Consider the following 24,136-nt stretch of genomic DNA (forward strand, 5'->3'; position numbering starts at 1 on the left):
AAAGACATCAATTGCATTAGCACATAATTATAAAATGTACAGAATCAATACATCCCCTACGGGGTAGTCGACACGTTTCGGTGGTTGTGGCAATGTGCCCCACCTTCCTCAGGACAATTCTGATGTACACATCTATCTGTAAACAGAAAATACCAATATAAGAATACATTCATAGTGTAATTAACAATTTTTTCTCTTTTTTATCCCTTCTTTATCGATCTTTTCTGTGCTTGTACATCATTGTTTGTGGTTCCACTATGCACTTACAACCCTATGGTGACCTTTGGAGCCAGCCCCCCTTAATGATCAATATGGACTAGGGTATATTAGCTCAATTACTCATGCATCCATTCACTTCCCTCAACTAAGATGCCACGCAATCAGTAAGATTGCATACCTTTAAAAATATCCCTTTCTGCTCAGGATATTTGATTGGAGTAGATCTTCTTAGGCGGCTAAGAAGATCTACTCCAATCAAATATCATCGAGCAAGGCGAGAGTATTGGGACTTATCTACTCTTTATCTAACTTGCAAGGAATCGTGGCGATTCCTTGCAGTGCCCGTGACTTTTAAGCTCAATGCGCATGCGCATTGAGCTTAAAAGCGCGTGCACGTCCGTCTTGGTTTACCCGCTCCGCCCCCTCCCCTTCCCGCCATGTCGCATTTCTCCTCCCCCTCCCCTCTCTTCCCTCCGTCTTCTTTGGTTGTCCCTCCCCTTCCCGCCGTGTCGCATTTCTCCTCCCCCCTCCACTGGTCCCCGCAGCCTCCTCGAGTGAAGCCCCTGCCTGCGCCAGCCCTGCCTGTGAGTACCGCGTGCCTGCAGCAGCTCTCCGAATTCGACTGCCTCCTGCAGGCGACCCCTCCCTTACATGTTACTGCTCCATGTCTGTGACCGCATCGTTTCTCTCCGCCTGTGACTGCTCCTGCCTGCGATTGTTCGTTGACTGTAACTGGTCTCCAGTTGTGTGTGTGTGCGCTCTGTAACTGCTGCACACATGAGCCTGCTCCTGCGATTGCTTCCTGTCCGACTGTTTCTTGTGTTTGTTTAACAGTTTATTCTGACCAATTGATTTACAGTTCACATTCGGGATTTCACACGGTTTGCGAAGTTAGCTGGAAACTAAGTATATGCTGGGGCTTTGTCAGGTACATGCAAACGAGAGCAAACTTACTCTAACACAACTCCAGACCTTCCTGAAGTAAAATCCTTGTCTGACTGGCGCAGAGTTAAAAGAGGCGAACGCGCTGTCGTCGTTTACGTTCCAACTTAAATATATCGCGCCAAAAGATTTAAAGCAAAGAAGAGCTCACTCACGCGCACACACGCAAATAGTTGTAACTTTTACAGCGCGTGCCTCTTGAATTTACGTAGCAAATCTCGCGTCATTGTTGATAAAAAAAACACGTGCTCAATTATACTATATCCAATCCTGGCTGCCCCGCTACAGTATTTGCACTGAATTATTGCTCGCCCATGTCAGGCTTCGTTTAGCGCTTGCAAACGGATGTAGATTTAATATAATGTTACCCGTCTTCAGCCATGGTTCTTTCCTTCGCGTTTTGCCTCGTTGACTCTGCGAGAACCCCTTTAACTTCCACGGCTCAGAACCGGAACGCAGCAGCCAGTCGGATACCAAAAGCAAACGAAGCCATAATCGTTGTCGCCCCACCGTCGCTCTCTTCCACAGGTTTCCCATCTCTTCGGACATCCGCTTCCAGGAACATACAGTTTCCTCTTTTGGTCACCATATAGCAGTGGGAGTCTAATGCTAAGCCTGCCGCTGCGTTTGGGTTTGAAGTCGAGCAGGCTGTGATGTCCTCGCTTCCAGGCACTGTATCTGACCCTCGGGCGCTCTCTGCTAATAGCCAGTCAAGCCCCAGCACTGTCTGCTCTTATTTTTTTCTCACTCACCCTCACTCACCCTCACTCACCCTTAACCCCTCACCCTCACTCACCCTCACTCACTCACCCTCAACCCCTCACCCTCACTCACCCTCACTCACCCTCAATCCCTCACTCACCCTCACTCACCCTCAATCCCTCACTCACCCTCAATCCCTCACTCACCCTCAACCCCTCACCCTCACTCACCCTCAATCCCTCACCCACACTCACCCTCAATCCCTCACTCACCCTCAACCCCTCACCCTCACTCACCCTCAATCCCTCACCCACACTCACCCTCAATCCCTCACTCACCCTCAACCCCTCACCCTCACTCACCCTCAATCCCTCACCCACACTCACCCTCAATCCCTCACCCTCACTCACCCTCAATCCCTCACCCTCACTCACCCTCAATCCCTCACCCTCACTCACCCTCAATCCCTCACTCACCCTCAACCCCTCACTCACCCTCACTCACCCTCACCCCCTCCCTCACCCTCCCTCACCCTCACTCACCCTCACTCACCCTCAACCCCTCACCCTCACTCACCCTCACTCACCCTCACTCACTCACCCTCAACCCCTCACCCTCAACCCCTCACCCTCACTCACTCACCCTCAACCCCTCACCCTCACTCACCCTCAATCCCTCACTCACCCTCAACCCCTCACCCTCAATCCCTCACCCTCACTCACCCTCAATCCCTCACTCACCCTCAACCCCTCACCCTCACTCACCCTCAATCCCTCACCCACACTCACCCTCAATCCCTCACCCTCACTCACCCTCAATCCCTCACCCTCACTCACCCTCAATCCCTCACCCTCACTCACCCTCACTCACCCTCAACCCCTCACCCTCACTCTCAACCCCTCACCCTCACTCACCCTCACTCACCCTCAACCCCTCACCCTCACTCACCCTTAACCCCTCACCCTCACTCACCCTCAACCCCTCACCCTCACTCACCCTCACTCACCCTCAACCCCTCACCCACCCTCGACCCCTCACCCTCAACCCCTCACCCTCACACAGTGCAATAGGTCTCAGACCATTTCAGTTACAGCTTTAAGAAATGTTTATGGCTTTTTTTATTTGTAATTCTTTAGCATTGGCTACAGGAAACAAAAATGCTAAACATTTACAAAAAAAACCCATAAACAATTCTAAAAGCACTAACTCTAATGGTGCGAGACCTATTGCATTTCCAATGCTTGTTAAGGTTGCTGACCACTGGAGACGCCAGGGTTTAGCAGGCGCAGGTTCGAGGGTCGACATGCCGGTAGGGCTGGGGCCAAATCAGTTGGTGTCTTCCTCTTTTTAGCAGCTGCACGGCAGGTCTTCTTGTTCCTTGTTCTTTCTTGTTTCGGAATCTGGATCTAAGGAAGGAAGGTTCAGTGTGCCCCTACATACTACGTTTAGGGGCGTTAGAGGTAGGGCAAGGGCAGGGACTAATGGGTCCCTGTCCTGGGGTGGGTACACCCCCTAGCCTGCTTCTCTCCTGTGGGAGGGGGGCAGGAGCCTAGCTGTGATTGGGCAGGGCTCCCCATCTTCAAGATGGCCGGAGCCCTGGGTCGTGCTTCACCTCGCTTCTCCCACCTGAGGTGTTGAGTTGGCACAGGCTGGCACACCCCCCTTTCTGACGTAGGGTTTCCCGCCAGTCTTCCTGCCAGAGTGGGGGTCAGAACTGGTGGGGGCCAGTTGCTGAGTACAGCAAGTGGTCTGGAGAAGTTCACAGAGGCGGAATGCCTTTGAAGCTTCCCCTGCCCACCCTGGGGGAGGAGGCTTGGCACCACGTCCCAGGATGTGCATGGTTGCAGGCCCAGGAGAGCGAGGGCGCTCCAATCAGGGGTTCAGCAACATGTCTGATGTGTGGCAGCCTAGGCAGCCTCTCAGCCAAGACGTGGATTGTAGGTTAGGTTTCAGGGGGCATCTCTAAAATGCCCTCTGTAGTGCATTTTACATTAAATCCCACACTGGCATCAGTGGGAGTTTAATGTGCTGAGAAGTTTGCTATCAAACTAGTCAGCCTTCAGTGTAGCCATTATGGTGCTGTGGAGTTCGTAATGACAACCTCCCAGCACCATATACTCTTAATCGCAGCTCTGCACTTACAGTACCCAGGAATGGCCCTGGGTACTGTAGGGGCACAGGGCTCATGCACCTGTGCCCACACCACTGGCATAGGGCACCCAGCTAGGGGGTGGCTGATGTATGCCAGTGCAGTGGGTTTGTGGGCATGGCTCACAGGGATGTGTGTCATGTCGACTCTTTGTTTAGTTCTGCACCATGACACTCAGCCTGCAAAGGCAGTGTGTGTGTGTTAGGGAACAGGGCCCCTAAGGGTGGCACAATAAGTGCTGCCGCCCTTAGGGGTCTTCTCTGGTCATAATGCCCTGGGTACCTAGGGTACCATTTACAAGAGGCTGACATGTGGCCAGAGATGCCAATTGGGTTAGGCTTTAGTGCAGTTTTTAGGGAAGGAACAGAGGCCCTGGGTACCGGATAGGCAGGGACCCAGGGCACACCAAGGAAAAGTGCATCAGGAGGGCAAAAAGTGGGGGGGACTGCAATAGAAACTCACTTTCTCACAGGCCTTCAACGCTAGATAGAGGTCTACCAGCTCGTTAGTTGATGTGGAGACCCTGGTGAGCTGGCTCCCATTAACCTTTGACAGTCAGGTCCTCTAGTTGTGCGCCCCACTAGGTGAGAGAGGAGTCCGTTGTAATTGTTACCTGTTGAGCGGGACCGAGAAAAGGCCGACCCTGCAGCAAGTTGTTGGTTTTCCATCACAATACACAGCGATGAATGTAGTGGCAGATCAACACTAGATCATCACAGTAAACCTATCCTTGGGACCACTGATGTTCTAAGCATTCTTGCTATGGGCGCATGTGTAACCTGACGTGAGTGAACTATGGCTATACATGAGACCATCATACCTAAGAGGCGTATTACTGTCCGCACTGTGACATGACGATTTGGCTGGAAAAGAGGGAGCAACACATAAAAGGACTGCACTCTTGCAGGGCTGGCATAGGCCCTGCCCACGTTGAAATTGAGACTCACCCCTAGGTAAGGTTGTATCTGCATGGGTTGGAGGTGGGACTTGACGGCATGTACTGTAAACCCCAGGTCATATAGGAGGTGGATGGTGGCATAGGTGTGTGCGGGGCACTGTTCCTTTTGGGAACCGCCTTTGCCTCTACCCTTGATACTGTTACCATGGTAGGAACCTCTGAAGTAACCTCTTATGGAAGTTTGGGAGACGTGCTGAAGCTGGGCAGATGTGCAGCCATCAAGGGAGGTGGTCTTGGAGTCTCCATAGTAGGCCGATTGGAGAAAGGACTCATGAGGGATTGGTGTTTGCAGGGCATCCACTGCTTTGGCTGTCACTATGTCATTTTTTATTGTCTCCAACATCTCATCAACCTCGGGCCCAAAAAGAGGTTCCTCATCAAAGATCCGGTTGAGGAGATGGTATTGAACGCCCAGCTTGAAGCCAGAAACAGAGCCAAGCGTGACAGTGACAGCGGCATCAAGGGAACAGCGAAGGATAGTATTCAAAATGAGCTTCCATCCAAGTCTACTTCATGCCCTCTATTACGGTGATTACTAGAGTTTTGACCAGCTCCTCGAAAATGTCAGTGGCTGGTTTGTGCATGTGCTTCAGCATGGCCAAGTACTGCATAGAGCAGTGGGCAGAGGAGAGAGTTTCAAAGAGGAAGTCCTCCTCAATACGTTCCCTGTACATGTCCACCTTATGGTACGAGGGGACCCTACTTAGGACCTCATAGTAGGAGGTTGTGTTGTCAGGACGGGAGGGAAAGGCAGAGTAGAGGTCAAGGTCTGTATCCCCTGGAGAGTCCACGTCCAAGGAATACCAAGGGTCTTGCTGCGTGAGCATGTCATATGGGTCCCTTCCGCAATGTTCCTCAATCTCAAGAGTGTGGTGACCCATATGGTGTGTACGAAAGTGGGTCAGCAGGGGAAGTGGGTGTAGATGGAGAGACTCAAGGCCTGAAGTGCTGTGGAGGGGATAGGTAGTTGAGGCTCAGAAACCGAACTGGTGGCCTTGTTGTGTCTTATCCTCTGCTTGGCCAGTGGTGGGAGCCCTACTCAAAGTTAAGCAGTCTCTTGAAAGTCTAAGTGGCGGATGCCAGTGACTGCGTGAGGATCTGGCCCATGTGGGGGTGGAGTACTATTTGCCTCTAGCCTGCGTCCAATTTGTCTTGCAGTTTTTGGAGGACCCGCTCGACGGAACCAATGATCAACTTCCCTGTCAGCACTTACGCCGATTTCGGTCTTGATGGCTTTGGATAAGACAGTCAAGTCCGCACGGAATGGGTCGGCTTCAATATCTTTCGGCTCCGAGCCAAGGTCAGGCCAGGCATGCAATCCAAAGTGGACGATCAGTGTCAACCGTGACCTCAAGGCAGTGGTGACCTGAAAGTCTGTCTCTGTGGGTTCAGAGCAGCTGTAGGCCCTCGGAGTGCGAGCGGTGTCGAGGGGGAAAAGGAGGGAGGACTGTACTCCAGATCAGTTGAGCAACCGGTATGTCTTTGATCTCAAGGTGGGAGCTGGAGCTGGCATCAGGAAAGTAGGCCTCATCATCAGCAGCCGATGGCTTTGGATGATGTTCCCCCTCGAGATCCTGGATGCCGTAGAGGTCTGGGGTATCATCTCCACTCCTGTGCAACATTTCGAGATGACTGGCTTAGACATCTCATAGTCTTTATCGAACTAAAGTATGTCCAGGAGAGAGAAAGATTGAAGACTTGGTCGGCCCAGGGGTACTTCAAATGATACAGAGAGCAGTATTTAAAGGGCATCTCTTCCATCACAGTCAAACCATGGTGAGAGCAGTATTCAACCTTCACTACGAATTTTTCATAACGAATACTATTATCACTCATACTTTCACTCAGCAAATACATTCATTCCGCATACTTTCACTCCGCAACCACATTCCTTCCGCATACTTTCTGCATGCAATACTATCACTCCGCAAGGTAAAATTGGATGTCAGTGACATTAATTTACTTACACAGTTTGTAAGCAGCCCAGAAGGAATTGACAGAAGTGTTACGTAATGCCCAATCAACAGTACTGCCACCAACCTATATGCTGAAGACAGCATGCGGATGCTTGTCCAGAACGGAGGTCCATCCTCTCAGTTGAACTTCTCAAGAGTCCACCATAGTTTGTGTCAGTGTTCCTGAAACCTTGTAAAGGTATCAGCAAGAGAAACCTACGGGCCTAAAGTCGACGGAGAAACCTTTCTGTGCTCAAAAACATGTAACTTTTCGTTTACATTGATCACAACGGATTGAGCAAGGTGGGTGATTGTTATTGACAGAGAGTGCATGAGGATTACGGCTTTACATTTTTTCAAAAACAAAGGCAATAGAACAAAATTAAAAAAAGAGACTTACTGAATTAATTGAGGGTGAAACTGGACTCTGAACGGTGCACTGCATTCACGATAGAAGATGGCGAATATGAATTATTTGCATGAGAAAAAAAAAACTAGGACGAAACGTATTTCTTGAAAAAAATAGACGGAGCGAGAGAAAAATGAAGTGGAGAGGCTGCAGAATTTTACAGATGGTGAAGCAGTTTATAAGGTAAGCGTAGGGCACCGATGATAAAATTAGTCTCTTTTTTTATCTTTAGTAATACTTTTGACGAAAGCAGTAATTCATTATAACAATACAGAGTGACTTCTACGGGAACGGATGCAGGAAAGATCTGCGATAAGGTAAGTTAGGTTTTATCTACAGTAATTGATTTAGAAATAAAGAACGTTTAAGTGACAATTTTAAAAAAGCATTTGTTTGACTTATTTTATTCGTGAAAGCAAACGTTAAGAAATGTGTGATAAATGTAGTTTTGGATGTTTAAATACATTTATAGTTGTATTTGTTTCGTTATAAAAAAATGCGGAGTCATGGTATTTGCGGACTAAAAAATGAATTGCGATTGTCTGCCGAGTCGTTTCATGCGATGTAAAATCATATATTCGGTGAGAGCGGAGCAAGCAGACAGAGGAAGGCCCCAAAGGGCGAGGTCCCCCATCCGGGGTGTAAGTTGGTCAGAGATTTGACCTGACGAAATTTCAGATGTCAACCTAAGACGAAGGAAAATTCACTCACAGTAACCCTCATTGAGGAAGAGTAACTGTGGAAAGAAAAATAGACATCGAGATTGGAGTCAACCTGGAGCACTGGAACACAAGTCTGACCCCGGCTGCAGAAAGAAAACAATCTAACAATGGAGCTGATGCCCATGCACATTACCAGCAAGAAGTGGAGGCACACTGCCTTGTGACTCGAGAAGACTTCTTTGAAGAAAAACAAATCGCACACATATGGGCTCAACACGAGATGGCAGGAGTATGCACAGCATGTGTATCTACAGCTACAAATGCCTTGAACAATGTGTTTACATTTGCTCATGGTGAACAAAGCTTTATATTGTATTAACCTGTAGTTATCTCTACAACACAGAGGAGCATAAATAAATTCCACACATATGGATTCACATACAGAGCAGCCTCTGTAAATGGGAGCTTTACGTATTCAGTCCCTAGTAAGAAAATGATTTCCTTTGCCTATATCTTCTGACTTACAAGTTTACACTTCACTTTACAAGGGCCTACTATGAAGGTTGGCTTCTATAGAAAAGTAACTCTTATTCGCTATGCGACTGGATAATGAGAACCCCACATAGATAGCAGGTTACTTATCTGTTTAAATTTACAGCTAAATTCTGGAAATCCCTTTGCACATTGTTTGTAAATAGAAATATAGGACAAACTATCAGTTTGCAAAACAAATATGGCAGTCATCTCTTTTGTAAAAATAAATAAACTAGCTGCTTTGGCTTAAGCGTTAAGAATAACGTCGATTTTAGGATAAGACAAAAAAGGGCCATGCACAGTTATCACACCAAGGAAATAAACAAGAAACCGGCTTTCTCTTCTGTGGAAAAACATTCGACTCCTGACAGAACATAGACCATGGTCAAAATTGGCTTTGTTCAACAGATAAAAACAATTTCAACAGAGCATATCACCTGCCAAGTGTCATACCACAGACATAAAAGCCTACAACCTCTTGGGGTTACATCTGAAAATGCAGAACCATTGACTATTATGTATCCACACAGTCTCAGATTCTTTCCTTAAGACTAGAGCCTATAGGATCATCTACCTCTGCACACAGCCACATCATAGGCAAAAAAGCACTTCCTGATCTTAAAACAAAGCTGCTCATCTACCAACACAAGTACCTATACCCTGACCATAAGCCTTTACATCACATTCCAAGTCTGTGATGGTTAGAAATTGAAGCACAGGCTTATACCACTTCTTTCCATACCACAAACCAGGGTGGATTATTAATTTATACACTTACATGTAGAATTGGTCACAGTGTTTTACATAAGATCCAGAATCTGTGTAGGGTACCTACTAATAAACTTAAACATAGAACCTGTTTCTGCAGTTTCCTTTAGACCTAGAATCTACGGAGAACCTTTTCTATAATTACAGATTTAGAGCAGTCCCCAATACATCCTACCCATTTACCACACAAACAGCATTCCATCATGCAGTAGGTAAAGCCTCTGGAACCTACTATCCTCACATTCTCTGAAGAGAGTACGTAGTTTGAACCTTTAATAGCATCATCTTCGGATTCTCTCATGCCGAGATCTGAAGCAGGATCAGAAAATACTTCAAACTACCCACAGCATGCTCCTCTTCCTCAAATACTTAACCTCTAGAACATGTTCTAATTATTTACAAGTAGGCTAAAATCTGAAACCTACACCTGCCAGATCTCTTTGGAGCCCGTTCCCCCCTTGCTGCCAGAGGCTTGATGCTCTAGATTGTGTAACCCTTATCCTGTTCCAGACAACCATATTATGTGTTCCTCAGCTACAGACATTAAATGGCACTGGAATATACTTTATGTGTAAGTTATCTACAACTGCTTTTCCTTATAAGAACAAGCATCACTCCACTCAGTTTCAATGACTAGGATACAATTACTGGTTGATTTTGATTGAGATTTAAATGATCAAACTAATTGAATTTTTAAATGTTATAAATTGTTTTCTTTTTTAAATCATTTTTTGCTTAAGTTTTTGAGTCCATCACACACAGAGGCTGTACACAAAGGTGTGTAGTGAATGTTTCAAAATCCACCAATAGTACGGTTTTGGAAAAATATAAATGAATCAAGCAGTATCATTTTATTTACTAAAAAGGGGCCAAAAGCTTTGCTTCATGATCTATTTGTATATGGGTATATTCCGAACTCAAAAATCTGAACAGGTATCTTCGTCAAGCAGATCAAAAACTCAGCATGGCTGTGCAAGTGGTGTTCATTTACTAAATATCTTAAAGAGGCTTAATCAACAAACCTTTTGCAAACGCTTCCACCAAAGAGAATCCACTCTCCTCCCTCCTCTTTTGTTGTTGCTGCTGCTGCTGCCACCTCCTCCTCCTGTACCTCCTCCTGTCCCATCGGACTGTGAATCTTTGGTTTCTTGAGCATCTGCAGGAATAACAAAGTTTCACTTAAAGTAATGAAATGAGCATATTCATAAAACTGAAACAAGCATAGTGAAAATTAAAGTAGATACAACCAAAGGCAAACACTAGTGTGCTACATAACATTTTTCAAACATTCAAACTAGCAGATGGCCTTTACTGCTGTAAAAGCAGAAAGAGCCATTTGCACAACTACTAGAAATGCAGATTCTATCCATATCACGTTTGGACTAAGAAGACAAATCAAAATAAAATTCAACTAACAGGACCCCAATGGGAAGTACAGATCCAGTATATCCCACATAATTTAACAGCCGAGATGAAAGGACAGAGCTACCATGTAAATGCCTTGAAGTTTTGCAAAGCAGCACAAAGATATGCAGATGAGGGACTCCAGGAATAAGAGGTGAAACTAAACATTCATGTATTCAGTCTATATACAGCATAAGGAGACAATACTGGTTTGGAATAATTTTACAATCAAATGATTCCAAAAGTGCAGTACATTTCATTGATGAGAAACATCTAAGCCCATTTTTGAGGATTGCAGTTGACACAGGTTCTGCTAAAGTTGTCAACATATGGCAAGACTCGGAATGGCATATAAACAACGTGCCTAACATGGACCAATCAAAAAATAATATTTTTGATTTTCAGAATTGACGCACCATACTCGGAGCCATGATGCCCTCAAGCCACCCTACACCCTAATACTGGAACAGAGCTGTATGTATTGGATTAGACTTGAAGAGCAAAGGCAATAGTAGGAATAGTTCCCATAATGGACAGATTGGCAGATTTACTATCAGGCCTTGTGGATGAGATAGGCAAAGAGACAGCCTAAAGGTGTGAGAAAACCGCACATAATTGAGGTGCAAGAGCATATATATCTCATACAGCAAATGAGAGGGGAAAAGAAATCATTGCACATTCCCTTATGAAGACACTATTTCACAAAAAGGAGCACTAACCCAAAGGTAGTACCCACACTAACCAAGGTATCTGACGAAATACCCATTTACTGGAATACAAAAACTCACCCACATTTTTGAGCCATGTGTGAGAAGTTGGCCTGCTATACGCTGTCCACTAATTAAAGTAGGCACCTTGCACGAGTCCAAACGACTCTTATTGATGATTAGGTCAATGACAAACTTTAAAGAAAGCTATCCTAGTGGTAGCTGTGGAGAGCAGCCTTCAGGCTAAGTCTCGAAGGAATGTAAAGCAGCTTGTTTTACCAGTCTATAACCACCTGAATGAACAAATGAAAGGAGAACCACACAAGGAATATAAAAAATATATGTATTTATTATTTAACACTCTCTACTAACCTCTTTATGAGATTAGAGAACAAAGCACACAATATTAATTTACTAGGACAGTAAAGAGCACAATAGACAGTGGGCTCCAGGGGGAGACCAAACCATATACTAAGAAAGTGTTATAATAACCACAACTTGACTAGACAGTGCCTAGAGCACGTAGAATTGCTGGGACCCCAAGGAACCACCCAAGGTAGTGACACAGGGGACCCACAGGGTACGCATGCAGTGTGAGAACACAGCCACGAGCTCCGTACAACTCTATGGGAAGGTTGCGGTTGGAATTTTAAAGTTTAAGGACACTTAGGAGAGGACTTTGAGCAAACCCGTTTAAACATAGAAGGTTCTAAGGCCAGCACCCATGTTAGCACCGGAGTTCTCGTGTTACCTAACCCAGGGAAGCCGGGTGAATAGGTGTCAAATGGTATCTGGAATCTTTGTCGTTTTCAATGGCGTAATGCTGAAAAGTGCTGCTGCCATGAAGTGGAAAAGTGTCGGGTGTGATCCAATGCCTGGATTGAAGCGGAGAAGAACCTGAAAGCAGAAGGGACAGAGTCTGGGTCAGTTGCCAGTGACCAGGGGCTCGGTAGACGAATGCCCACCGATGTCAGGTGCTTCAGGTGAGAAGAGGTGAAGCTTGACTCTGCAGCCACGGGACCAGGAGACGTTGAGGATGACCAAAGTCTGCAGGCGAGCTGTCCCCTGAAGGATGTTAAGTGCAGGGGGTCAGTGTCCGGATTAAACATCAAGAAGCCTTGGCAACTGCAACCCATGCGGTCAGTGAAAAGATGCTTTGGTGAGGACCAGCAAGGTCCTGGTGACTCCCCAAGTGATGGAGAGTCAGGGCATGTCTGGAGCAACCAGGAAAGCCAACTGAAAGTTAAAGTTGCCTTCACAGGGACCCACAGGCCAATGGACCAGGGATCGCGAAGGGACCTCGAGAGGAATCACAAAATACTAGCCCACGGAACACTCGTGGAGTGTAGGCCGGTAATCTTCTGCGGAATCACTGTTCGGGGTCTGGACTACAAGTAGCCCAAAGCACAGCTTCAGGGGTCGCCAGAAACCAGATGCTTCGGCAAATGTACACGGTGCCCAGGGGTTCGGGTTGCACGGTCCCCACGAGGGATATGGATCTCAGGTTTGCTGAGCACACTTGTCGACCTTGGGGACACTTAGATACCCACCTACTGTGTTGCAAAAGACTTCAGAGTCCTCAGGAGCTTTCGGAGATGCAAACAAATCAAACGCATCTTTGGTGCCTCCTTAGCAGGGAAGTAACTCCTTTACTCCAAGGGAGATTCTTCCGTCATCTAGTGAAGTGTAGATCGTCAAAGTACTTGGTTTCTGTAGCAGAGTTTCGTCCAGGTAAATCTAAAGTCCTGTAGCCAGGGCTTCCTACTTTATACCCAAGGAAGGGGTGGGACAAACTCTGGGGACCCACCATTGGGAGGGTCAGGACAGAGGGGTGGCTGCACCCATGTCCTTTGTCCAGTTTTGCGCCAGAGCAGGAGCAAATGGCCCCTGCAACCGGTTTGAGCTGGACTATACACAGGGACACCAAATGTGCCCCCAGTGCAGACATCAAAGCACTCAGAGTGCACTCACCCAGCCCCAAAACACTAAAGCCTGTTTGGGAGGTGGTTACACCTCCCTGTGACAGGAAACCTATTGTCCAGCCTCCCCTGCCGGAGTTTCGACCAGCAGCAGGAGGGCAGACTTGTGTCTGAGGCTGCCAGCATCCATCTTGTGATGCCAGGGTTCTGTAAAGTTGGTACCAGTTGTACCGGTGTAGTTATATTTCTCCCTCTAGGAGGGTGGAATCATACCTCCCACACTAGTTACTGGTGTTGAGGTATGATTCCAAGGTGTTTGACACCAAACACGACAGATTTCTGTGCAGCCGTTTTAAAGTTAGCATTTACCTCGAGGTTATAATGCACTTAAGAGTATATGGTTGGCTGCATCACAGAACAACCCTGGAGAATAGATTCCGAAGGCTGCAGAGGGGCTCTGCTCATGCATGGGAACCCTATCACATAAAACCCAGCACCCTGCCTTCAGGATTGATAAGGCCTGCCATAGGGGTGACTAATAGGTTTATATGTGCAGTGATAAGGTAGATCTAGTGAACCTATATCTAAGTAAGGGGTGCATGCACCACCTTACACACGTTGTGGTAGCAGACCTGTGGTGTCAATTTGAGTGACCTCTCAGGGGTGGCACAATACATGCTGCCGCCCATGGGAGGGAGACCTCTGGGGTACCTATGCCCTAGGTACATAGTATACCAACTAGAGACCTATAAAGGTACCCCAGAATCCAATCTGGAGTGTACCTAAAGTACATGCAATCAATTTAGAAGAGAACGCAAATAGGCTGGGGCTGGGGTCCTGAATAGCAGGATCCCAGTCAAACTAAGTCGAAAACCAGCAAAACACCAGGAAAAAAGTGGGGGTAACCATGCAGTCAGATTCCACCTTCCTACGCCATGCTTTATCATAGGCAACTTTATCCAATCCTGAAAAGATAATACTATCAGGGTAGACTCAACCTCTACTTGAGGGAGTACCTTATATGTAATTACTGGATATACAAAGAGATCCAGATTCCTAAAAGTATCTCTAGCTGTACCCAAGAATACTTCTATTTATTATTGCAGGCACCAGGGGTAAGATTAAAATATAAAACGGGGATGGATATAAAGTAAAATGATCAGACATCCCCATGAGTGCAGACACGCTTTAGTCAATGTAAATTACCATAGGGTCAGAGGCTTTCATACGGGCTGTAACAGATCACCAACTGAATGGTGTATTTATATATTCATACATGGGACTCTCAAATGCAAGGATCTCCTACCTTATTAAAGGAATAAACTAGGAACTTAAATAGATACATTATTAGAAGATATGCATAAAAGTACTGTATCTCATGCACTACTAACACAGTAATTCAAAACTGGTGATATGTGAGTTTCCTATGTGACAGAGGGTGATAACATGGGAAAACAGTTCTGCACTCATGAAAAAACTGGCCACACTCACATTAACTAATACTAAGTACTCCCAGTAGGGAAATTTAGGTCCACATGGTCATTGCTTGATGCAATACGCTCTGTAGTCAAACACTTGTAGGAGGCAAGGATGTTAGTTAAAGAATACAGATAACAATGGATTACTAGTAAAGAATTAGATGTAGGGTTTACCAAAGGTTATAAGACAGCAGTCATAAGATTTCTTGTGATAGCAAGATTAGAAATGAGAAATTGCAGGATCATATGCAAGTTTTTCCCTCCCTTTGAAGAAATGCCCATTATGTATGATCACATCCACTATTTTGCTAGTTATAATACTGGTTCATGGACTTTGAACGATGAGGCACTAACGTTAAGCACCCACTGTAGGTGCTTTGACCCCTAAAGTACGTGTGCAATTGGCTAATACCCGATTGGCATATTTAACTGGCCTATAATCCTTAGTATGTAGAACTCAGTGTACCCAGGGCCTGCAAGTTAAATGTCAGTAGTGGACTGCAGTACTGATTGTGCCACCACTACAGTAACAAAGTAAAACAAGCATTGGAAATGCAATAGGTCTCGCATTAGGAAAGTTTGAGCTATTGGTCTTATAAATGACTTTTTTTTATTTATGTGTTGTTTTTTAAAATAGCTAAATTAATAGGCGTGTCATTTACAATGCCAATAGTTATAACTTTCGCAAATGTGACACCTATAGCATTTGTAATGCAACGTGTTTTGTATTTACGTGACTTAGATGTATTGATATTACAAATAACAATGGCTTTTAACTTTTTAAAATAATTAATACTTAAATAAAAGTTATTGTAATTTATAATGGCAATAGCTTAAACTTTTGTAAATAACTTTAGTGAAGAATATGTTCAGTGTATTTTATTGTGACGAAAATCCAAGAACAGAAGTGAAATATTAACATATTTTTTTACATTTGTAATAAAGCTTGAAACATTGAGAGAACATATTTGAACCAGTGATGCTGTGGTGATGCTGTGGCTGCGCTGAGTGATGCTGTGGTTGCGCTGAGTGATGCTGTGGTTGCGCTGAGTGATGCTGTGGCTGAGCTGAGTGATGCTGTGGCTGAGCTGAGTGATGCTGTGGCTGCGCTGAGTGATGCTGTGGCTGCGCTGAGTGATGCTGTGGTTGCGCTGAGTGGTGCTGTGGTTGCGCTGAGTGGTGCTGTGGTTGCGCTGAGTGGTGCTGAGTGATGCTGTGGTGGTGCTGAGTGGTGCTGTGATGGTGCTGGGTGGTGCTGTGATGGTGCTGGGTGGTGCTGTGTGGTGGTCCTGGGTGGTGCTCTGTGGTGGTGCTGAGTGATGCAGTGGTGGTGCCGAGTGATGATGCCGAGTGGTGCTGTGGTAGTGCCGAGTGGTGCTGTGGTGGTGCCAAGTGATGCTGTGGTGGTGCTGTGTTGGTGCTGACTGATAATGTGGTGGTGCTGAGTGGTGCTGTGTTGGTTTTGACTGATAATGTGGTGGTGCTGAGTGGTGCTGTGGCGGTGCTGAGTGGTGCTGTATTGGTGCTGAGTGGTTCTGTGTTGGTGCTGACTGATAATGTGGTGGTGCTGAGTGGTGCTGTGGCGGTGCTGAGTGGTGCTGTGGTGGTGCTGTGGTGCTGCTGTGGTGGTGCTGTGGTGGTGCTTAGTGGTGGTGTTTAGTGGTGGTGTTTAGTGGTGCAGAGTGGCACGTGGAATCTGGAAGTACAACTGATCTTCTAAAGGGACGTTTTAGTTGATTCAAGTGCTCCTCGATGCTTGTTAATTATGACCCGCGGTATCTGTTGATTACAATAGGTAATTAACAGCAAAGTTTCAGACTTTTTTATTTTAACTATGAGGAACGTACATGAGCCAGCATCCAAAGCCTGTATGCCACAACTGAATGTCAGAGACCCTTTGTAACTGGCGAACTGGGCATGTACTTACTTGGGTTAGCGTAATAAGCCTGCTGTGTTTTGGAGCTAACAGCCTGGTGCCTCGAACTCCCCCTAAGTGGTGTTAATTAATTCCCACCATGAAATGTGTGAGGTGCTGCTCGATTTAAATAAAAAAAAAAAAAGATCCGACTGGAAACGAATTCTGAAGTGTTGGGGAGGGCTGTCGACTTTGAAACAGATGAACAAGCCTGGAGTTTAGGCGCCGGCTCAACTTTCGGCGATTCTGGGGAAACCACTTAATCTCCCGTGCCTAAATTAAAATGTGACTTGTGTAATATAACTGATGCTCATGTAAAGGCTCCAATACCTCTGGGTCGAGTTCGCGCTATATAAAACTGGGAAAGAAAGTTTTTTTGTAATTTTGGTCTAAATGTGCACACAGTTGCAGTAACTCATTATGTCAACCCAACATCCTACATTTACTATTCGCGACATTTAAGAATAAAAATATATTCATACTTTGGTTCTTTATCATTCAAAGGACCATCTGTACTCGTAATGCAGTTTTCAAAATCTTTGATAATGAAACGTATTTACCCCACACCGAGCCAACCTATACTTTATCAACACGTTTGCAGTATTGTTTATTAAGAAAAAACTAAGAAACAAATGCGAAATACACGATGATATGATTACCTAAAACACAGAAATAAAAGATAAACGCATTTCATAAACACAGAGCTATTCATTCCGAGTCTACTCAAACCCATTACACCGTTTATGGGTTGTATTACATGTATAAACAAAGTGAACTTTCCGAGGTTACTCCAAACAATGTCAATAAACTGTACCGGAAGCCATCATTCTTGGCAGGCCACAGTGCACAGAGCATTAATCCACTGCGGCTAGAAGTTACTGCTGCAGCTTAAAGGAGGCCTCTGTGATATAAAGGGCTGTTTTACATAAAAGTTCTCTGAAACGCATTAGGTCAACCTGGCCAGCTAGTGGCTCTAATATCTAATGTGGACCCCGTACTATCGAAATGAATACCACATGCAGTGTGCGTGCTTACATAAAATACATTATACCGCCCACATATATCGTCATTATTTCCAGAGCGATGACAAACTGGTGTAAACTACAAAGCACGCAAAATGCGGCTGGGACTGGATGCTGTACAGCAACAGGGTATCGCGGTTCAAGCTCTAAGTGTGTTTTTCACACCCGTTGATAGTAACAAAGCCGTTGAGTGTGTGTTTAGATTGCCCAAACTCCGCCGGGCAGAGTGCCTAAGTGCCTTTTTTAGGTTACAAAATATGATTACATGTTGCATGTGTCAGCTGTATAAGTTAAGTGCACTTGTGCGGGACAAGTTCTTTAAACCAAAAGGCGCATTTAAAGTGTGCTGTTTTACAATGCCTCCTAGGCCTTTCCTACCGAGCTTGTACTAACTAGAAGCGTCACATGGCACATGAAAAGCGTCACACGGTACATGAAAGGAGAGCGACCTGTGATCCGTGTGTTTCTTGGAAGAACTGAGTTTCAGTAAATTGAAGGGAAATAAACATGGAAATATAGGATAGAAAACATACACGTAGTCTTATTAGTAGCAGCTTTGAGAGACGATGGGGCCTCGTTTACTGTCTTCCTGGCTCGATGCTGTTTGGGAGGGGGGAGTGATAGGGATGTAAGCGCTAGGGGCACGTGGGAGGAGAAGTAGGAGAGTGGTGGGGGGGCAGGGAGCGGAGCCTTTGAAGAGACAAATGGTGGTTTGTGACGTAGAAGGCTAAGCTGGGGAACAGATGGCTGGCGATTTGATGCTGTACACGCGCATTTTAGCTCAATGCGCTTGCGCATTGACCTAAAAGCGCACGGGCACAGCATCAAATCGCCAGTTTGGTTAAACTCTGGATAAGCCCCTATATCTCTTGCCAGCTCGAATGCGCAAGCGCATCGGCAGGCGAGACCTAAATATGACTTTAAGCCTGCCACTGCAGCCCAACTGTGCCCCTTTAAAACTGAAAAATTAACTTTTTTCCAATTTAATACTCTTAAGTCCGTTTAATGCAAGCCCTAAGTGCCCATAGGGCAGGAAGAACAAGTTACTTACCTTCAGTAATGCTTTTTCTGGTGGATACAGTATCTGCCTGTGGATGCTTCACCTTTTGAATTATCCCTGCACCAGCATTCCACGGAAATTCTTTTCTTCGCTCTTCCACGTCTACGAGTAAGTCATAATAGCACGTCTCCGCTTGCGACACCCTATGACATCATCGGAACCATAAGAAGACGTCAAGCCAAACACTCTCCTAGTGTAAGAAAGAAATCCGGGCCACTTTGAGTGTTGCAACGCGTTTTTTAATCCAAGAAACGGCTTTTCTCGATGCGTTTCGCAGGTGAAACCTGCTTTTTCACGATATATATACAAATAGTATATACATAAGAAGAAAGGAAAAGCCAATAACCAAAGACTTTCCTAGCAACAAACTGTATTCATGAAAATGACATATAGAAAATGAATATGTCAAACAGCCTGATGACGGGGAGGCAGATGGGTCATTGAGGAATCCACAGGCTGATACTGTAGCAACCAGAAAAAACGTTACAGACGGTAAGTAACTTTTTCTTCTGATGGATACATCTGCCTGTGGATTCCTCACCTTTTTAATTGAATCCCAAAGCTGTGTCTCTCCCAGAAGAGGGTGTCCACCTGCCTATATCAAAAAATCTTGCAGAACAGAGCGTGCAAAATGGCCATCCCTCCTAACCTCCGAATTCAAGCAGTAATGCGTCGCAAAGGTGTGGAGGGAGGCCCAAGTTGCCACCTTACAGATGTCTACAACAGGAACACCTCTAGCCAAAGCAGAAGAAGACTTAGCTCTGGTGGAATGAGCTTGAATACCTTCAGGAGGCTCCTTCTTTGCCAGGGCGTAGCAGATCTTGATGCACAAGATGATCCACCTGGAGAGTGTTTGCTTGTGCACAGCTTTGCCTTTCATGCTTCCAATGTAGCCCACGAAGAGCTGATCATCCAGCCTTATTTCCCTAGTTCTGCCCAGGTGGAAGCTTACATCCCTCTTAGGATCCAAGCAATGAAGTCTCTCCTCCTCCTTGGAAGGGTGAGGGGGAGGATAGAAGGTAGGTAAAGTAACAGACTGTCCAAAATGGAAAGGAGTAACCACCTTAGGCAGTAAAGCAGCCCTGGTCCTGAGCACCATCTTGTCTGCATGAATGGTTAAAAACTGAGGTTTAGAACCGAGAGCCTGCAGCTCCCTTAACCTCCTGGCCGAGGTAGTAGCGATCAGAAAGACAGTTTTGAAAGAAAGAAGCCTCAACTGACAACTATGAAGAGGGAGATGGCCGCCTGAGCCTGGGGCTCTGTCCTGTTGTGCAAAAGATCCTTTAATTATCCTGCATCATAACAACTCCACTGATAAACTGATGCACCTCTGAGACGAAGGAAACCAAGGAGCTTCGGACGGGTGCTTGGCGGACTGAGTTTGGTGACCTGCGCCAGGAGAAAATCAGAGGAGGAGAGGGGAGGTGCGGAGGGCCGCAAGACCGCGGCTTAAAGTGAGGCGCGAGCCGGCGCTACGTAACCGTAGCCTGAGGGAGACGGCAGAGGCTGAGGCTGACCCGACGACGGAGCCTGTGCGACTGGGGCTGAGAGCCCTACCGGATAATCGACTGGCAGCGGCGGTGAGTGAGAGACCTCACGATCGCCCCCCCCTCCCCACAGCCCCGGGGTCGGGAGACTGAGAACGGTGCGATGGGGCGCCCGGCACGGGCGTGAGTGGTGAGCTGCGGAGCAGGGAGAGAGCGGTCTTGGGAGACTACTGCGGACGCTGGGAGCTTCCTAGACGTGTGGGGTGCGTAACGTCTGCAGGAGAGTGCGCTCAAGGCAGAGAGGCTACGTGGGGGCAAACTCAGCGTGGTGGAGGAGAGGAGACACCGGACAGCCTGTGGGGGACATAGCCTTGCGGACTGTGCAACCGAGGCAGACGCTGTGCCCCGCGGCGTGATAACGTGTGCCCCGCAGTTGGGGGCGAACAGAGAATCTGCAAATACCTGAGCTGCCGGGGGGACTGAGCTGTGCGGTGGGCTACTAGTGTGAGCCGCGCAACACGTGGCGGTGCTCGGAGGGTTGAGGCACAGACACAAAGCATTGGGTAACAAAGCAAAAGTGAAGTCCGACCGGCGGTGCGGACTCGACAGCTAGGGAACGAGGATACACAGAGTCAGAGGCTGGTGAGCGACCTCTTGGCGATGAGAATTTTACAGCTGTACTGAAGCAGAATAGAGGCAGCCAGCCAATAGCGCACTTATCGCACACCCACTAACTGGTGGGCCCCAGGAGTTCGTAGACAGACTTAATACGCTTCTCCTTGGTGTTTTGGAAGCCGTCCCGCAGGGGCTCTTGGGCAGCATGGGCAGAGAAGACAAGATGCAGAGCAAGCTCTCTTTTGAACAACGACGCTCGAAATCGCAGAATGCGGCAGGAGCGGATAGAGAAAGCACGCAGGACAACGAAGACGACGCAGCAGGTGCAGACATAAAAAGTTTGCTTATGGCTATGGAGAAAGGCCTGCAGAGCAGTATGGTGTCCCTAGGCATGAAGATAGACGCCTTGACCTATAGGATGTATAGAATGGCGGAAAGGATCGACAAGCACGCGGAAAGACTAGACATGTCGGAAAGGAGGATCACCGAAGTGGAAGATGCGCACACGGAATTAGACACTGACCACAAGAAACTCGGGAAATTAATGCAGGCCTTGCAGGACAAGACTGAAGACCTGGAAGCACGCTCGCGTCGATGTAACCTGCGCATCACGGGATTGCCGGAGACGACCCCCACAGGGAACACGGAACTGTTTGTGGAAAAGCTACTGGTTACCCTGCTGGGTGGGGAACGTTCTCGCCAATGTTCGTGGTGGAGAGGGCGCACCGCTCACTGGGTCCGAGTCCGCGTCCAGGTGCCCCGCCGTGCCCCATAATCGCAAAGCTGCTCAACTATAGAGACAGGGATGTGGCGCTGAGGATTGCAAGGGAAAAGAAGTCGCTACAATTTGAAGGCTCTGAGATATCACTCCAGTCAGACTTCACTGCCAGGGTGCAGGAAGCTAGGAAACACTTCATCCCGTTTAAGCGGCAGTTGAGAGACTTGGGCCTGGATTAAGCCATGTTGTACCCTGCAAAACTGCGTGTTAACCGACAAGGGAAGTCGCATTTGTTCACGGACCCAAAGGCACTGCAACTAGCGCTCAAGGGGTGGTCTAAGGAGCAACGCAGAGACGCTGCCAAGCACACGCAAGTGTGAGCCAGCAGGACAAACAGGACTGACCTTTTAGACTCTGGTTGCTGGAGGAGGTAAGAGCTGCTTTGACTGGACAGGTTTTGAGTGAAGAGTCGCAGTCACTGATGGGCTTGTGATGTTATGCCGGGGAGGGGGATTTAGAGAGATGGTCAGAAGAGGTAACTGACGGCTTGAGAGAGTAGCTCGGCAGTGCATCTTCACAATATGCGTTAGTTAAATGTGTAAATAGGTGATGAAATGCTGCGCGAGGACATTTTCGTTCGCCTGGGGCATTTCAGATAGCGGAGGAGTAATAGTGCAAGATGGAGAAATGTAGGATGGAAGAGAGTAACGGTGGACAGTATTACTTAGTCCTTATGATGTGAGAGGCTTGGCACAACAGTTGGAAGGAGGATTGCGCTCAACAACCTGAGATGACACACTACAGGTTGGTTGCGAAGCAACCTCGGCCCCGCGTGCTACGCACCTACATGACCCTCAGGGGGTCAAGCTGTCAAGGGCCAAGGGCAGTGGTTGGGGGGGGGTTTAGACTCTGCGTGGCCAGGTTGGGGGAGGAGGGTTGGGGTGGGGTGTTTGAATGTTGGGCGAGTTTGTGGGGACGTTTGGGGGGACAGTTTTGGCATGAGTACACAGAGCAAAGCGCAGAACAACCCAGAAAGCATGCACACAAGAAGCTAAAAGAGTCCGGCTATGGCAGAGTTAGAAGACCAGAAGAGGGCGGACACGTTGAGGGCACTTACATGGAATGTTAATGGTCTAAATGACCACCAGAAGCTACGGAAGGTCCTGAGCTATTTACAAAGACACAACGTGGATGTGGCACTCCTACAGGAGACCCACCTCCCACAAGAGAGTAAAATGTTGCGCTGCAGGGGGTTGGAGGGGAATTCAGTCTCAGCGGGCTTTACGACACACGCACAGGGGGTACTGTCCCGGGTTAACCTTAAATCGACATGTACGTTAAGAGTTGGTGAGCGCGGACCCAGCAGGCCGGTATGTGATGGCAAAGTGCAGGGGTCGGGTACTGGACTTAGCATTAGTTAATGTGTAAGGCCCAAACTATGACTGTCCAGAATTTTATGCCTCTTTGTCGAAAGTGGCCCGCGCCCTCCGCAATGCACAGTTTGTGGGGCAGGGACTTTTAACTGGTTCTGGATCCGATGCTGGACAGATCGGCGGGCATGTCCCGTGGACCTGCTGCAGCCACGAAAATGTTAAATAGTATTATCACCACCCTGGACCTTGAGGATTTATGGAGAGCGCACAGCCCAACGCAGGGGGGGGTACACACATTATTCCGCCTACCACGACATCCACACTCGCATGGATTACTGGCTAGCGTCCTAACCACTGATGGGGCAGATCAGGGACTGCAGGGTGCTCCCGCGCACCCTTTCTGATCACTCGCCTGTTTTGTTGGTGCTTGCTACCCCTAAGAAAAGGATACCACCATTCACATAGCGTTTCCCACCCTACTCGCTCCTGGACCAGCTGTTTAGGGGGGAGTTAGCGGAGGCTATTGACACGTACTTTGACACAAACGTAGGATCTGTTGACAGCTTCCAAACTATATTGGAGGCATTTAAAGTCTACATCAGGGGCGTTGCAATGCCCAAGCAATCAGGGGTACTTAAGTCCATCAGACAAAGGCTGGCTGAATTAGAGATACAACTCGCACAGTTAGAAGAGTTGCAACGGGGGGCCTAGACACAACACTGGACAATGAAATTAAAACACTGCTTTCCGAATTCTACGAGGAGGCGGACAGGGAGGTCAAATACATGGGGAAATACGCAACAGCCCGCACGTATGGAGAGGGAGATAGACCGAGCTCGGTTTTAGCTAGAGTCCTAAAGGGTGGTCGAGGCAGATCGCAGATGTGTAGTCGGAAGCGGGATTTGTCCTTACAGAGGACATAGCACAGAGGTTCAGGAGCAACTACACAGACTTGTACTCCTCCAAGAGTGACAATCTAGACAGCGAAATATTAGAATATTTAGAACATGTAGCGCTCCCCACTCTCACGGACACACATAGGGAATTCCTGATGCTTCCCATTGAAAAGGACGAAATTGTGGAGGCCCTTGCGAGCATGCGGTCAGGTAGTGCCCCGGGAGCAGATAGGCTTACAGTCAG

General features: G+C 47.2%; 1 protein-coding gene across 1 annotated transcript in view; it reads right to left on the reverse strand.

Moving 5' to 3' along the window:
* Positions 1-24,136, reverse strand: part of LOC147677886 (mitochondrial inner membrane m-AAA protease component AFG3L1-like) — a 365,672-nt gene that overhangs the window by 284,057 nt on the left and 57,479 nt on the right. Inside the window, exon 4 of the mRNA XM_086945781.1 lies at positions 10,321-10,454. Within this exon, the coding sequence (XP_086801907.1) occupies positions 10,321-10,454 (134 nt within the window). The remainder of the gene's footprint in view (positions 1-10,320; positions 10,455-24,136) is intronic.

Source organism: Lissotriton vulgaris, chromosome 12 (assembly GCF_964263255.1).
Source record: "Lissotriton vulgaris chromosome 12, aLisVul1.2, whole genome shotgun sequence".
NCBI lineage: Eukaryota > Metazoa > Chordata > Amphibia > Caudata > Salamandridae > Lissotriton > Lissotriton vulgaris.